The sequence below is a fragment of the Ceratotherium simum genome, chromosome 40 (assembly GCF_057802395.1).
Source record: "Ceratotherium simum simum isolate JZ-2026a chromosome 40, ASM5780239v1, whole genome shotgun sequence".
NCBI classification, from domain to species: domain Eukaryota; kingdom Metazoa; phylum Chordata; class Mammalia; order Perissodactyla; family Rhinocerotidae; genus Ceratotherium; species Ceratotherium simum.
This window is the reverse complement of record NC_141939.1, coordinates 5,734,216-5,749,015: the sequence shown is the minus strand read 5'-3', so window position 1 is coordinate 5,749,015 and position 14,800 is coordinate 5,734,216. Positions and strand designations below refer to the sequence as shown.

The window sequence follows — 14,800 nt, the reverse complement described above, 5'->3', positions numbered from 1 at the left end:
AGGACCCAGACACAGAGGTTGGATTCCACAGATCATATTAGGTAATAAAAAGAGGGCATGGCTTTGCGGCCTTGCAATTCTCATTTCAAATCCAGCGTGGATGTGTGTTTTGGACCACCTTGGGAGGATGCGTCCATCTGGCAGGCCCTCAGCCTGCTGTGCAGATGCAGCCCACTGAGGGGCTGCCTGTTTGCCCACAAGGAGTGACCTCACCCTCCCGGGCATCCACGACAGTCTTCTACATAACCCTGCCAGCCAGCAGAGGCCCCCTGCCAGCCCTTCCTTTCCGCAGGCCTGTAGTCTTGGACCTCACACCTCGTCAAATCTTGGTCTTTCCATTAATGAAAAGAATTCACACAACCTTCAGAGCTGTTAGGAAAATTCCTATCTCTACAATGCTCCTTAATAGTTAACTGTGGTATTTGGCAGGATGGGGACAAACAGAAGTCAAAAGCAGTTAAAAAATAAATGTAACTGAAGGCTGGTTGCATGATATGTGATTAACCCACATCCCCTTGTTCCTCCTGGGCACCCCGGGGGAGAGATGGAGGTGAGCAGAGTTTCACAGCGCCTCTTTCATCCTAGGGAGTCGAGGGGCACGCTGGGCAGCCGAGCCCTCTCACACGACAGTATTTTCATTCCTGAGTCGGGACAGGACCCCACTCGGCCTGTGCGGGTGTTTTCCCAAGAAAACGTGTGCGACCGGATCAAAGCTCTGCAGGTAAACGTTTACTGGGCAGCGCCACTTGGTATGTACATCAAATGTGAATGGAGACATTTTTAAATGATTTCTGCCTGGTTTATTTGATACGTTTTAAAGCATAATTGCGTGCACATCACAACTCCCTCAAGACGCACCAAGTTTGTCACAAATGGATCTTGACTCATTCTAAGTTATAACCACTCATCTTCAAGATGACAGCAGGACAGCTGGTAGCAGACTTTCTTTCAGTTCAGTCTCTGCACCAGGCAAGGACGTGGAAAATATCTCCTGAATGAATGAATTGGAGCAGGAGGGTTCATTGATAAAAGTCACTGATGAAAACGAGAGCCAATGTTCTGTATTCCAATCTAGGTAAAAATACAGTGCAATGTGAAAATGGGGCCGCCCCCTCCTCCAGGGGGCCTTCCTGCCAAGCGGGGAGATGATGCCGGCATGAGTTCCGAGGACGATGGTCTGCCCAGGAGCCCCCCGGAGATGTCCCTGCTGCATGGCATCGGTCCCGGCACAACCATAAAGGCAAGTGCAGCCTGCGCCTCCCCACTTCTCCGTCTGTGTCCACCAGGGGCTCTGGTGGCCCCGGTGTGTTCCCTAAGGTTACCATGGGTGGGTGTGGACGTGCTTGGTGTGGCCAGGAGGTATTCCAGACCAGATCACTGGAACCCACAGTCAGTCCTTGGGCTGTATTTATTTTCATTCTTTGAGCAGAAATTCGGGTCTTGTTAGGAGATACGATCTGGGTAACATTTTTCTTGATGGTTATAGGTCTGATAGAATCAACCGTATACCTCGTTTTTCCTGTCTGAGCAGATGACCAGAGTGGGCATCTCATCCAAAAGAAGGGAAACACCTTTGTGTCTCTTTTCTGTTGTCATGACTTTTGGCCGGAGGGAGAAGAGAGTGGTAAACATACGTGACTTAATCGAGGCTCCCATATCTGAGTGTGGGACTGTGAAAGCTTGTCAGTTTAGGAGTAGAAATGTGAGGCATGGTGCTGGTCATCAGGGCAGCAGGGTAAGTGTGACTAGCAGGAGGGGAATTTATGACCTCAGCAGGATGGGAGGGCTGATCGCAGATATCACCCTCCCCCATTAGAATCCACGAGGAGGAACTGGGCTTTCTCATGTACAAACAACATGGCTCACTCATGCTGCCACCATTTTAAGCCCATACGATGTACTTGTACATAAATGATCACTTTTCCCTTGTAGACAAACCTTGCTGTGGGATGGATAGATTTGGAGTTAGCTGTGTTACACTGACACTTGACAAACAAATACAAACCAGAGTCCTTTCTTTATAGCCCACACACCTGTCCTGGGCATCCTCGGAGCAGTCACTTGGCCCTGGTCAAGGGCCGTTCAGTGAAGTCTCTCGGGAGTTTCCTTGTGAATCACTGTCTTGCAGACTCTGTGCTGCTCTGAAATATATTCAGTAGTCACTGCAACTTGCACGTCCAGAAGCCCCTCTGCAAAGGCAGGGGAAGGAATATTTACCTAATTTGTGTGTAGGTGGGGTTCCCAGAGCATCACTGACAACAGGCAGGGGAAGGGCGGTGGTGTGATGTAAATAGGCCCCAGGGTGGGGTTCACACAGAGCAGGGGGAGGGGGTGGTAAGTATAAATAGGCCCCAGGGTGGGGTTCACACAGAGCAGGCTGGAGAATTGTCCTCTCCACGATTCTGCTCTAGGTGAACCTGTTGTGCAGTGAGCAGGGTCTTGGGACAGTGGGCTACCCACACCTGCTCTCGCGCCTGGAAGAGGACGAGGAGCACGGTCTAGCCCATTTCCTGGACTCTGAGTCAACCCTGCACGCCTTAACTCTCCTTTTGTTTATTGTATCCGTTGCAGTACTGGGGGGGAGAGTTGACAGGATCACAGCTGCCTGAGGCGTAATGCCCAGGTGATAGACGCTCTTTGTCTGCACCCTCAAGACACGTAGCCTCAGGACCAGGTGGCTTTGCGTGTTTTGTGGCCATGTGGTGGGGAGATGTCTCTTGTGAGCCATTGTTGACTGACCCACCCTCATTCCGTCCCACAGTTCTCTGACTCTCACAGTATCGTAGTTCTCTGCCTTTAGCTGGGACAGACAGTACAGAAGAACAACTAGTTGCTAACTCCATTCATGAAGGAGTGAGCCTCTCTCCAAACCCACAAAGCACCGTAATGCACAAATTCCACAATTAGCTGAGCGGGAGCCACTCCTACTGGGCAGGGCTGACCTCGTCCTTCTCAACATTCCTCCTGTGGTTATTATGTTATTTAACAAAGAATGTTCTGAGATTTAATCACTTATTGGGTAATATGAACAATTCACTAACTTCATAGGAAACCACAATTTGAGCCTTTAAGACTTAAAAAAAAATTAGTCAATCTTTGTCATCATGGTTTTGAAGACACAATGATTGTGTTTTGTGCCCTGAAATTTTTTGGGCACAGAAGGCCAACTGAGAGGGGGAATCAATGCACCGTTTAAAATGTGTACGTATAACACATGGAATTTGATGTAATGGCACCTTAAATCCCAAAAGGACAGGATTGTGGGCTGTTTAATTTTTTCTTGTTGTGACACCTTACATAAGCCCACATGCTTGACAGAAAAACTTAATGAAGAATATTGTGAAAAAAAGGTCTTCAGTGACAAGTATTTGATGACACTGCCAAGGTGATATTTCCTGACAGAATGAGTTTTTCAGGAAATACACAGAATTATTATTTTTTTATTTCATTACCACATGAGGTAACAACTGATGAAACTGTGGTGATTTTTAAGGTAAATTATATCTAACACGTCATATTCTCCATCTCCTGCCATTAAGTAAACACTGGGTAGAGGGTGGCAAACTGGCAGGTCTGTTTTGCTCTGGGAACTGAGGGAAGGTGACAAGTGGAGACAGCACAGCTCTGGCGGCAGAAGGAAGAGATGCACCCAGGGCTGTGGGGCGAGGCCGTGGGCAGGTTCCATCGCCTCTAGGAATCCGTGTCCCCAGAGGGTTTGGAGAGGGTTAAATGAGATAGGGCGGGTCAGTGCCTCCCCGTCCCTCACAAGGAAAGGCTGCAGGGGCACAGATCCAGCAGATTCCTCTTCCCTGGCTGGGCCCACCGCCCCTGCCTCCTGTCTGCTGGCCGCTCCCTGTGTGCCGCCCTTGGCCCACTTCTCAGGGGCTGAGCCCCTTTTGAGGACAAACATTGTAAAGCAGTTGTCACCCAGGGTCACCCCCCAAAAAGCCTCTGAACCCCAAACCATTTCCTCAGAGCCCTTTGAGCCACATTCCTCCAGCAAAGAGCCACCTGTTAGACTTTTACATCATCTATCTCCAGAATCATCCAGAAGTACAGATCTCAGGAAAAACTGTGACTGGGAGCATGCAATGCAAATGGAATGCTCCAGATGCTGCCTTCCCGCAGATGAAAATGCAGGTTGGCTTTCCTGCATCGTCCTGCTCCCCTTGGACCCCACCCCACCTCACGTAGTCTCTTTTCTGATCAAAGACAGAACTCGTGATTCTCCTCAGTCATCAAGGTGCTGGTTTTTCCAGGCCCCAGAGCGAGAGCGAAGACCGAGGAGTGCGAGTTTGGTTCCCTCGCAGGAAGATCAGCAGTGACAGCCAATGCCGGGGTTGTGCAGGGACAGCTCGTTGTGCAGTGTCAGGGAAGTTAAGCTCCGTGCCAAGGGCCCCCAGCCTGGGGACCAGGCCTGAGGCCAGGACCATCTGCTCAGGCAGTACAAGCGCAGGGCGACCCAAGTGGAGGGGAGTCAGGGAACGCCTGTCTTTTGGGTTTATGGAGGGGTGACCAAGGCCTGTATGGTCACAAACGAAGTCATCATTCTCATTCACAAGTCACCACATTTGCAAAGCAGCTCACCCTGTCTGTTCTCTTGAGTCCTAGACAGTAAGAAGAACAAAGATCAAAATTTCACCAAGTGTTTATATACATTGTTCCTCTAGACGAGGGTGAAGATGAAGGAATCTGTATGGTTTTGAAATGTAGCCATCCTGCTTGTGACCCTTAAGGAGGACCACCAGGGAAAGGGGTCGCCTGTCCAATCTAAGGTGACTTCCTGAGTCCTCAGCTGCAACAGTGGAAGCCAAAGCCACAGGCACAGAGGAAGTCATGGCCAGGGATCCTGCGGTTTATGTTAAAAATAATTTTTCTTGCTTTATTCCTGTAAGAATCCGAGTCGCTAAAACAAGAGAACTAAAAGAGATTATGTCCACTTATAACCATTTCCCCCTCATTTTAGTAATTATCTTCTCCCAGTTGACAGGCATAAACTTTATACTTGCATTAGAAAATGTAAGGGACCTTTATGTGAACAGAGAAAATACATTCCTCTCGGAGGTGGTTCCCTTGCAGGGGGCAGTTCCTGCCTTAGAGCCCGTCCATCTAACAGAGTCTTCCTTCTGGCTTTCTCTCTAGTTTAGCGAAGGCCACTGGGCACCTGCTCCCTGTGGAGCTCTAGGGCTGTGGAAAAGAAACTGAGCTAGACACACCCATGCCCCTTGCTGCCTTTATCTTTTTCACTGCCTCTTTCCTAAGGAGACTATTTTCATGAGGGCTTAGTAAATCACTGTGAGGTGCGTAAAATTATGGTCTTAAATTAAAATGTAAACTTGACACCACCTGCACCCATTAGGATGGCTACTATTAAAAAATCAGAAAATAACAAGTACTGGTGAGGATGTGGAGAAAAGGGAACCCTTATGCACTGTTGGTAGGAATGTAAAATGGTGCAGCCACTACGGAAAACAGTATGACAGTGCCTCAAAAAGTTAAAAATAGAACTACCATATGATCCAGCAATTCCACTTCTGGGTATTACCCCAAAAGAATTGAAAGCAAGTTCTTGAAGAGGTATTTGAATACCCATGTTCATAGCAGCATTATTCACAATAGCTAAAACATGGAAGCAACCCAAGTGTCCATTAATAGATGAATGGATAAACAAAATGTGGTATATACATAAATGGAATATTATTCAGCCTCAAGAAGGAAGGAAGGTCTGGCAAATGCTATAACATGGATGAACCTTAAGGACGTTATGTTAAATGCAATAAGCCCGAGAAAAAAAGACAAATACTGTATGATTCCACTTAATATGAAATATCTAGAGTAATCAAATTCATAGAGACAAAGTAGAATGGGGGTTGCTGGGGGATGGGTAATGGGGAGCTATTGTTTAATGGGTACAGAATTTTAGTTTTACAAGAGGAAAAGTTCTGGAGGTGGATGTGGTAATGGTTGCACAGCAATATGAATGTATTTAATACCAGTGTATCATACAGTTAGAAGTGGTTAAGTTGGTAAATTTTGTTATCTGTATTTTACTACGATAAGAAATTTGGAAAATAAAAAACTTGGGGAAAAAATGTAAACTTGACACTATCATTGAGCACCATGCTGGAATAGAAAGTTTGTTTGGTTTGTAGGTGGCGGGGTTGTAACGAACGCCCAGCACCTCCCAAATTCTCTCTCTGCACGTCACTCCTCATCTGGGCTGAATCTGCTCACGAGTGCGCAGTGGGCGTCCCCCCACCCCAGTACTTTATGCTGATAAATGTCTTTGCTGGAGAACCCACATAGACCTCACCCTGTGGAGGAGCTTGCCGTGTTCGGTGGGTGGGTATCTTAAGGTGTTGTCCTCATTCTTCCACCTGACTACCCAAATCTCCTTCCTTCCTGGCAACACTTTTGCCCTTGGCTGACTGTCAGTTACTCCCTGCTGAGCTATAAACTAGCAAAATATTTGAGACTTAACAGGTGGTAACTTAAAGCCAGTTTTCTCTAAGAGGACATATGAAGATACAGAAACCTTCTAGAATGAACCGATGCAGCTGCAGTGATGGAATGCTGGGTGGGGGGCTCAGCACGTGCTCTGCCCCAGCCTGTAAAACACACCTCTGGGCCACCCTCTCAGCTTCAGAGATAGGACCAAGCCTGACTCTGCCCTTGGAGAAATTGGGCTGGTCTGTTTCATCAGAGAAAGTAGCTCTTGTCTGAAGCACCTGTGCCAGCTGCTGTAGGAGGTGAGGCAGAGTTATCCTGCTAAGGGTGCCTGGGACAGAGGTTCTCTGTGTGGCCTTGGAAATGGGTGAGAGGTCTCCAGGGATTGGCTCAACACTTAAAACTCCCAGCCATTTACCTTTCTAAAGGAGTGTCATAGAACTCTCCCTGTTGAGAATCATGTTTAAAATATGTCCTCTCATGTAAAGCCCAGAGACAGCATGGGCACAGCAATGGAGAGAGCTGACGTGTCGGTTGTTCCCGTTCATATGGAGAAGTTAATGCAGTGTGTTTGCTCCTTGTCCCATGAAGGTCTCTTTAGTTTCCTCATCCCGGCCGGTGTCTCCAGACCAGCTCTTCTCCAGGCAGGCGAGCGATGCCACTGTCTCCCCACGGACCTCAGACAGCAGCTTGGCACCCGTGGCTGATTTCGATTATCCCCCAGAATTCTCCTCCTGCCTGGACAATTCTGCAGCTAAGCACAAGCTTCTGGTTAAGCCCCGCAACCAGCGGTCAAGCAAAATGAGGCGGCTGTCATCGGTAATCGGGCTTCTTTCTACACGCGGAGGTGGGACGGGCAGGCTTGGCAGTCCCCACTCCCACCCACCCCCGCCTCGCCCCCCTCAGGGTCACAGGCGCCCTTTGAGAAACCCTCACGGTCAGTGGGACCATGCTGCAGGAACTGGGGTTGCTCGTCTTTTTCAGCGTTAATCAGATACATCTCTCCCCTGCATAAACGCTCCCTTCATTCATTCATTCATTGGTTCCAAGTCCTTTCCTCCATTTGGGCAGAGCGGCTGTCCAGGCCTGGTCGGGCATTCTCTGGTTCTGTGATCAGTAGGGTCAGCTTTCTGTCCATGTCATCTAGGCTCTGAATCTTTTGGAGCTCTAGAAAAAAAAAGTGGGGGGTACTCTTCTTACCTTAAGAATCCCATCTTGCACAGTAAAAAGAAAAAAAACCTTGGCTGTCAAGACTATGATATTTATTATGAGTTTGAAAAACACATTGGAGAGTGCATTTGGCTGAATCTCTCTGCCCCACCAAAGCAGGGGTTGGAAAAGAGAAACACGCCAAAGACAAATGCTGGTGGTTATCTCAGCGTTTACCCTGCTGCACAGAGCTGGCCCCTGTGTGTGGCTCCAACGCAGGAGAAGCGGAACGCCCATAATGTTTACACTAACATCTCACCACACCAGTTGGTCCTCATCCCAACCCAGGCAGTGCCAGGAGCTGGGAATACTATTAACTCTGTTTTATCAGGAGCAGCATGATTAGATGACTCGCCCAAGGTTATATGGTTGGCAGAGCTGCCAGGTACAAGTCCCGGGTCTCAGACAGAGACTGACGCCTCCTCTCCGCCCTGGCACTGCTCGTCGGCAGTGTCCTCTGCCCAGAAATGACGTGGACGCTGCCCAAAGTCATTTTCTTTCTGGCAAGAGGTAGATGATCAGGCAGCCGTGACAGTCTCCATCTTGGTGCAGGCTAAGCAATGGGTCCCCCACTTCCCCCACTTCCCCCACTTCGGGAGGCTTCCAGGGTCCAGAGCCGCAGTGAGGGCCCAGGGGAGGCGGTGAGGGGGAGGTGGTGGAGATGGAGTGGGCCTACGCATCCTCTCTGCTGTACCCGGCCGGAGAGCATGGGCTGAGTCAGAAGCCGCTTTGTTCCCTGCAAAGCCTCTGCTCCATGTCCGAGCCCACCCGCTGGAGTCCACACTCCACACCAGCCTTCCTCTCGCCTGGCGCCTCCACTGTAACCTCCTCGTAGCTGCCGGTGGCTCAAGTTGGGATGTGCCCAAGCTGGGCCTGCTCCTCAGCTTTGTGCTTAGTGTGGGTTCCGGTAGGTTTAGTGTGACCCACATCCTAAAGAGGTTTCACCATTAGTGATTTGCCTGTAGTAGCAAAAGGCCGGTAGTACCTTTTGGACCTGCAGCCTTTGAAAATTCTTCTGTACATTTCTTTGAACATCTTCCTCTTTTTAAATCCAGAGCAGTAGGATTGTGTGTCTTGGCAAGAGTTTGCTTGGGTATTGTCACATACATCCCAGTTATCCTGTGTTCTGGTAGCAAGCAGATGCCAGCTGGAAAATGTTAAAATAACAGCAATAAACAGCCACCACCACCGCCATTGCAAACACTCCCCTGAGTGTTTCCTAACAAAAGGGGAAGGAGAGAGCTGTGCTGTGCAACAGCTTGGGTCCCTCTTGAGGTCGAATGTCGTGAACTTTTTAACAAGATCAACCTCAACACCCTCAACCTTTTGGTCACTCTCACATACGGCTTTTGAATGACTCATGATTACCGTGCTCTCCTTTCCTTCCTGAGAGAGCAGGAACTGACTTTGTGTGCAGTGAGGAGGAAGTTGGACGAAATCTAAATTCCAGAGCCTTTCCAGAAGACACATACCACAAGGCAATGTATTGTTGTCAGGCCAGTAGGGCTTCAGGAGAGAAGGGAGAGCCATAAACTACAGGCAAGGCTTCCTGTAGGATTGGCAGTGGAGACCGTTCTCAGGGGTGCCCGTAGAGCACCCTGGAGGTGTGGGGGACAGGAGCTGGCTAGTCACTCGGGCCCAGAGGGGCTTGGCTTGACTTGAGCAGGGAGTGGGAGAAACAAGTTAAGACCGGAGAATGTAGGACTTTAAAATTAGCTGAGAAGTTTGGACTTTATCCTATAAGCTATGGTTTTGACCTTTATCCTATAAGCTCTAGTTTGCTTTTGATAGCGTTTGACATGATAGGAATCATCTTTTAGGCAAACCAGCCTGCCTTCACTATGAGCCCAGATCCCTGCGGGGAGAGAGCATTGAGGTGGGAGACTGGCTCTGAGGCAGCACAGGGTCACAGAGCACCAGCTCTTCAGCTGAGCTGATCAGCTCAGCCTTGACCAGGGTATAGACCTCTCTGAGCTCTTGGTTCTCCAAGTGCAAAGAGGAAATAACAGTCCTTCCCTCACTGGGACTAATCAAGGAGTAAATAAAATGACAAGTGTAGAGCGCAAAGCATGGCAGACACCGGCTGATGTTGGTCTCCTTCCCTTTGCTTCACTCCGTAGAGCAGCGTCCACTGGCTTTGTGGCTCGGCCACAGAGCCTCAGGCAATATTTATTTTTAGGGCATAACTGCCCCTGTGCTGCTGAAAGCTGAACCTGGGAGGCAACACTCCAAATAGACCAGTAAGGGAGGGATTAAGAAGAGACACCTGTGTGTGAATGTCTGCTTGAGTGCCAGCTCGAGAGACGTACTGCTTCCTTTAAACCGTATTAAGCCTCGAACAAGATGGGACGGTCATAGGCTTCCTAAGATTCAACGTAACGATGCTGTCTCTTGTCCTCTTTATTTCTCATAGCGAGCACAGTCTGAATCCCTGAGCGATCTGACATGTACCCCAGAGGAGGAGGAATATGATGAGAAGCCATTACCCAAAGTCAGCACGGAAGAGAACCCCAGTCCCAGACAGCAGGATGTGGTGCTGGACAGGGGCCCTGAGCCCGGGGCACCGGCCGCCGTGCTGCAACCCGGGGGGCCCCGTGCGAGACGGGCGCGCCTGCAGCACTGCCCGGCACTCAGTGCCAGCGCTGAGGAGGAGAGCCCCCCTGAGGATAACCCCTCCAGCCACCCGGCCACCCCAGAGGTCACTGAGCCCATGTTAGGCCAAGCCCTCTGCTCGGAGTCCCCATCTCTGCCAGAAGGCTCCCTGCACCCTAATCCTGACAGTGAAAACCAGAGGGAGGAGCTGCCCCTTGCAAACACATGTACCCGAGCCGAGGACACAGCTGATGGGGTGGTTTGTGCTTCTGGAGACATCGAGAGTCAGTTATCGTCTTACATCCCTGAGGGGGACATGACACCTTCTGAGACTGGCCCTGCCACCACCTTGGAGACTCCCTCTGGTCCAAATGGGCCAGACCAAAATGTCCAGAAGGAGGTGGAGCTGATTCTGGAAGTGCCCAGTACCCAGAGAGCAGGGAAAGAATCTTCTGAGGCCCTGGCCCCAAGCCCCCTGGCCCCCAAGAGCTGCTTGAAGCACAAGGCCCCGGCAGTGACTGTGAGCCTCATTGCATCTCCCACCCCGCCCACCTCAGAGTCGCCTCCAGAGGAGCCCACTCCCTGTTCCCTGGACAAAGAGGCTGCCCCCCCGGAGCCCTCCAAGGCTGAGCAGGTGGAGTGCCCACAGGGGGGACCCGAGCGGGTGACGCCGGAGCGGAAAATCGAGAGAGCAGGCAGTGGGGTGCGCGGCGTGCAGAAGTCCTCTGTGTCGTCCGGCAGGGGGTGGCCACGCAAGGGCAGTGCCCGGCGGCTCGAGCACCCTGGCCCCATGGGCCCCGCGGCCGTGCGCCTGCCCCTTCTGAGGAGCAGCCTGGCCTGGAAGAGCGAGGCCGCGCTAGATGACCTCCGGGCGCTCCCTGAGCCCCAGGACGGAAAACTGGACCCTCAGAAGCCACCCTCGCCGGCTGAGTGCGGCTCTGGGGACTCAGGGGACAGGGGGACCAGCCAGGCTGGGCCAGGCAGCAGCCCCCGGGATGCGGCGACCACACCAGCCACAAGAGACCCCTGCACAGCTGCTCCGGAGCCACCCCTGGGTGAGGACAGAAACCCCTTTCCCATCAAGCTCCGGTCCACTTCTCTCTCTTTCAAACACAGGGATGTGTCCTCTCCGGAAGTAAAAGGCGTAAAGAGATACAGTGCCGAGATCCGGCTAGAAAAAGGAGGACTGACTGTGCTCTCGAAAGATGAGAATTGTCAGACGGGGACGGCCCCCGCCACTCGAGGTGCCAGGTCTCCAAACGACCAAGGAAAGGGGAAGACCCGGTCATCGGAGCAGCTCAGCTCCAAACCGCCCCTGCCCCGAAAGCCGCTGCTGCAGACCCTCACCCTCCCACACCCTCCTGCTCCCCCTGATAAGGGCCCCGGGGAGCTGGAGAAGGTTGAGCCCCAGGACCCCAGAAAGGAGAATCGGACGGGGGAGAAGAGGTCACCGCACAGGGGAGCTGGTAAGAGCTCCAGCCGGAGCAGCCTGGCATGATGGTGTTTGGGAAGGGGGAGGACGGTGGGGAAATCGTATTAGTTGGCCTGTCTTGCTGGACGTCCACAAAGTATGCAGATACTTTGGGTAAAAACTTTGTTCCAGGGGAATTGGAAGAAAAAGTCAAAATTCCTCTTGGTACCACTAACATGTTTGATCAAGTGTTAGGAATAGAGAGTAGAGAAGGGGAAGCAAATATCAGGATTTTGTGTAAGTTCAGAGGAGTCAGGAAAATGTAAAAACTCACTTTGCAGCATATTTCTTGAGAGAAGATGGGCCCCTCAGTGGACCACTCAAAGGCTTCTTCCATTTTTTTTGTCTGAAGCTCAGCGAGGCCCAGAATCCTAGGATATATGTACTCTGACTGATGGAGACTCTCCCGGGGCCTAAGCTACTTGGTTATAAATGAATCATCTGGTTCCTCCATCGCTTAGAGTCCTTCTGACCTTTCCCCCCAGGAAGAATTTCCTCCTGTTTAGTAATTAGGCTCTCGTGGCCCAGCCTCACGCAGGAAGCATCCCATGTATTAGAGTCACAAGCCTTTGTAACGTGTGAGCCCCTCGACCGGTGGGCGTTAACTCCCTGTTTCAAAAGGGAGATGGTGTTCAGATTGGGGCAGAACGTGGGAATCTTCTAAAGCAACTGTCCGAAAATGAGCGGAGACAAAATAGATGACCTTTCCATGTCTTTGACATTTGTTACCTTTTATAGTGTTTCAGAAGAAATAAGAAATCTGTTGGAAATGGGTATTTGCAGTGGAGCTAAACAATCTTTCATTGATGGTTTCTTTTTTTTTAATGGAAATCAGTGTTCCAGAAAACAAAACTACACAAATGAGTTGTGTGTGTGTGTGTGATGAGGGCTCTGGGGAGAAATTTTCCATGGCAAATTTTATTTAAAAAAAAAAAAAACGTAAATAAAATCTTAAAAAAAAAAAAAAAAAAAAGGGCCGGCCCCGTGGCTTAGCGGTTAAGTGCGTGTGCTCCGCTGCTGGGGGCCTGGGTTCGGATCCCGGGCGTGCACCGAGGCACCGCTTCTCCGGCCATGCTGAGGCCGAATCCCACATACAGCAACTAGAAGATGTGCAGCTATGACATACAACTATCTACTGGGGCTTTGGGGGGAAAAAAATAAATAAATAAAATCTTAAAAAAAAAAAAACGAAACAAAACATTCAGGATATTTTAAGTGGCTATTATAAGTCCAGGACTACACTTAAGCACTGCATTGTGGGACAGAAAGGAAATAGAACCCAGTTGTTCTCCCAGGGACCCCACACCCTAAAAGAAAGATGAATGACACACAGAGGAAGAATTAGCTCACAAGGAAACATAAAGACAAGTTCAAAGAAATTCTCATCTTATCTGTCTCTCTCCTAGAAAGTTAGTAAAAGTGCAGTGTATTAGTGCTTAAGGTTCCTAAGGTGACCCCCAAAGATGCAGGCGGTTCCAGGGAAAACGCCCCCAAAGAGCCCACACACGTGGCCTGTCTGCTCTGGGCCCCTTGGCTCAGGTGTGATTTTTCGCTGCGTGGCTACATTAGGATAATCAGTGAGGGAGCTTGGCGGAGGCTCGACTGTAGCTGATGATCCACTTTGCAAATTTCCACTGAGGTTACTGAAGCTATTGTAGGATGATTCAAAAAGCCGTTGAAACAGCAAGGGAGGAGGGGGTTTGCTCTGTGCAGATAAATCCCTGACATCAGCACCATCCACCTTCATGGCCTGGAATTGAAAATGTCTCTCAAGGGCTTGCTGAATGAATGGAACTTAGACAGATACTCAGGTTCATGGTCAGAGCTAAAAAAGAAGCTTCAGAGAGTAATGCTTGACGCATTGATAGTTTATAACTTCCTCAGCCTAAGCTGTGCGAGTTATGCTTTGTTCATTGTCAAATGCCTGGAATGGTCTGTAGTTAAAGACCTTATGGTTTTTTTCTCTTTGATTCATAAAATACAATATGGTATTTATTTATTGACGGCTTTGCTTAGATAGTAAAAGAATTGTCTTGTCCATCTATGTTTATTAACATTCTCTAAGCCACAGAAATAACCGATTTAGATGAATTCTGGAGTGAAAGAATCTAGGTTATTTTACGGGGCACAAATAGTGATTTTCATTTCAGTGCAAAGAGAGGAGAGGAAGAATTCCTGCATCTGCTAGGAACTGACCCTCCCCAGGGTGGTGGTGTCAGAGAGACAAGTGCCAGGAAAGGCTGGGGCTGCTGCCTGGTCCCACCTGGGACCCTGGAGTCTGGGGGCTGCCTCATGCAGACCAGAGCGGAGTCTCAAGGTCTGTGCTGTCGGACCTCATCAGTGAAGCAGCCTCTACACCTTCCCCAGATGCTGGATCTGCTTGTGGTTTAATTCATTATTATTACTTCTGCTGTCATCCTCATTGCTGCCAAATTATAGCAGCTGAAGGCAATTAAAGTCATATAAAACATACGGATAATAAAAGTTTTAATAACCATATTACTCAGTTTTCCAGAAAGGCCTAATTGTTGCCGTTTATTATCTTATGGTGGCAGGTACTTTACCCAGAGCTCTCAGATGAGCTGCCATCTCCCCTGTCCCCCCTCCAGGGGTATGAATCATAAAGTTAGGTTATTGAAGTGTCCCAGATGGGTGCACAGTTCTGCGTCGGGGACTCAAGCTGTTTTGTCCCCAGCACTCTTCGTATTCCTCCTCCTCTCCTCCACACCGTGTCTCCCTTCTCTGAAGACATGGAGAAACCCTTCAGCGGGGGAGGCCGGGAGGATTCTATCGTTGTTGCAGTAAACAGAGGAGCCCAGCTTGCTGAGTGGGCTGGGCCTCAGAGGGCCACCTTGGGGTGGTTACTGAAGCCCAGTACCGTGTCTGTGCTCCTCAACGCCAAGGAGACCTGTTCATCTGCTAATATGCCATAGGAGGCGAATGGCCTGGAGTCCTCAGCCTTGTTCATTTGTACAGGATGTTACCCATCCAATCCAGCCCCGAGTCTCCATTACAGGTCAGGAAGCAGGTTCCTGCCCACAGGATTAGAATTAGAAAAAAGGAATTCAAGAGTCGCATGTG

At 49.9% G+C, this 14,800-nt stretch overlaps 1 protein-coding gene across 1 annotated transcript in view; it reads left to right on the top strand.

Annotated features, from left to right (window-relative positions):
- The window catches only part of CRACDL (CRACD like), a 52,042-nt gene that overhangs the window by 14,990 nt on the left and 22,252 nt on the right, over nucleotides 1–14,800 (top strand). The window contains exons 3-6 of the mRNA XM_087426200.1: nucleotides 586–721; nucleotides 1,076–1,240; nucleotides 7,039–7,266; nucleotides 10,070–11,714. Coding sequence (XP_087282326.1) covers nucleotides 586–721; nucleotides 1,076–1,240; nucleotides 7,039–7,266; nucleotides 10,070–11,714 — 2,174 coding nt within the window. The remainder of the gene's footprint in view (nucleotides 1–585; nucleotides 722–1,075; nucleotides 1,241–7,038; nucleotides 7,267–10,069; nucleotides 11,715–14,800) is intronic.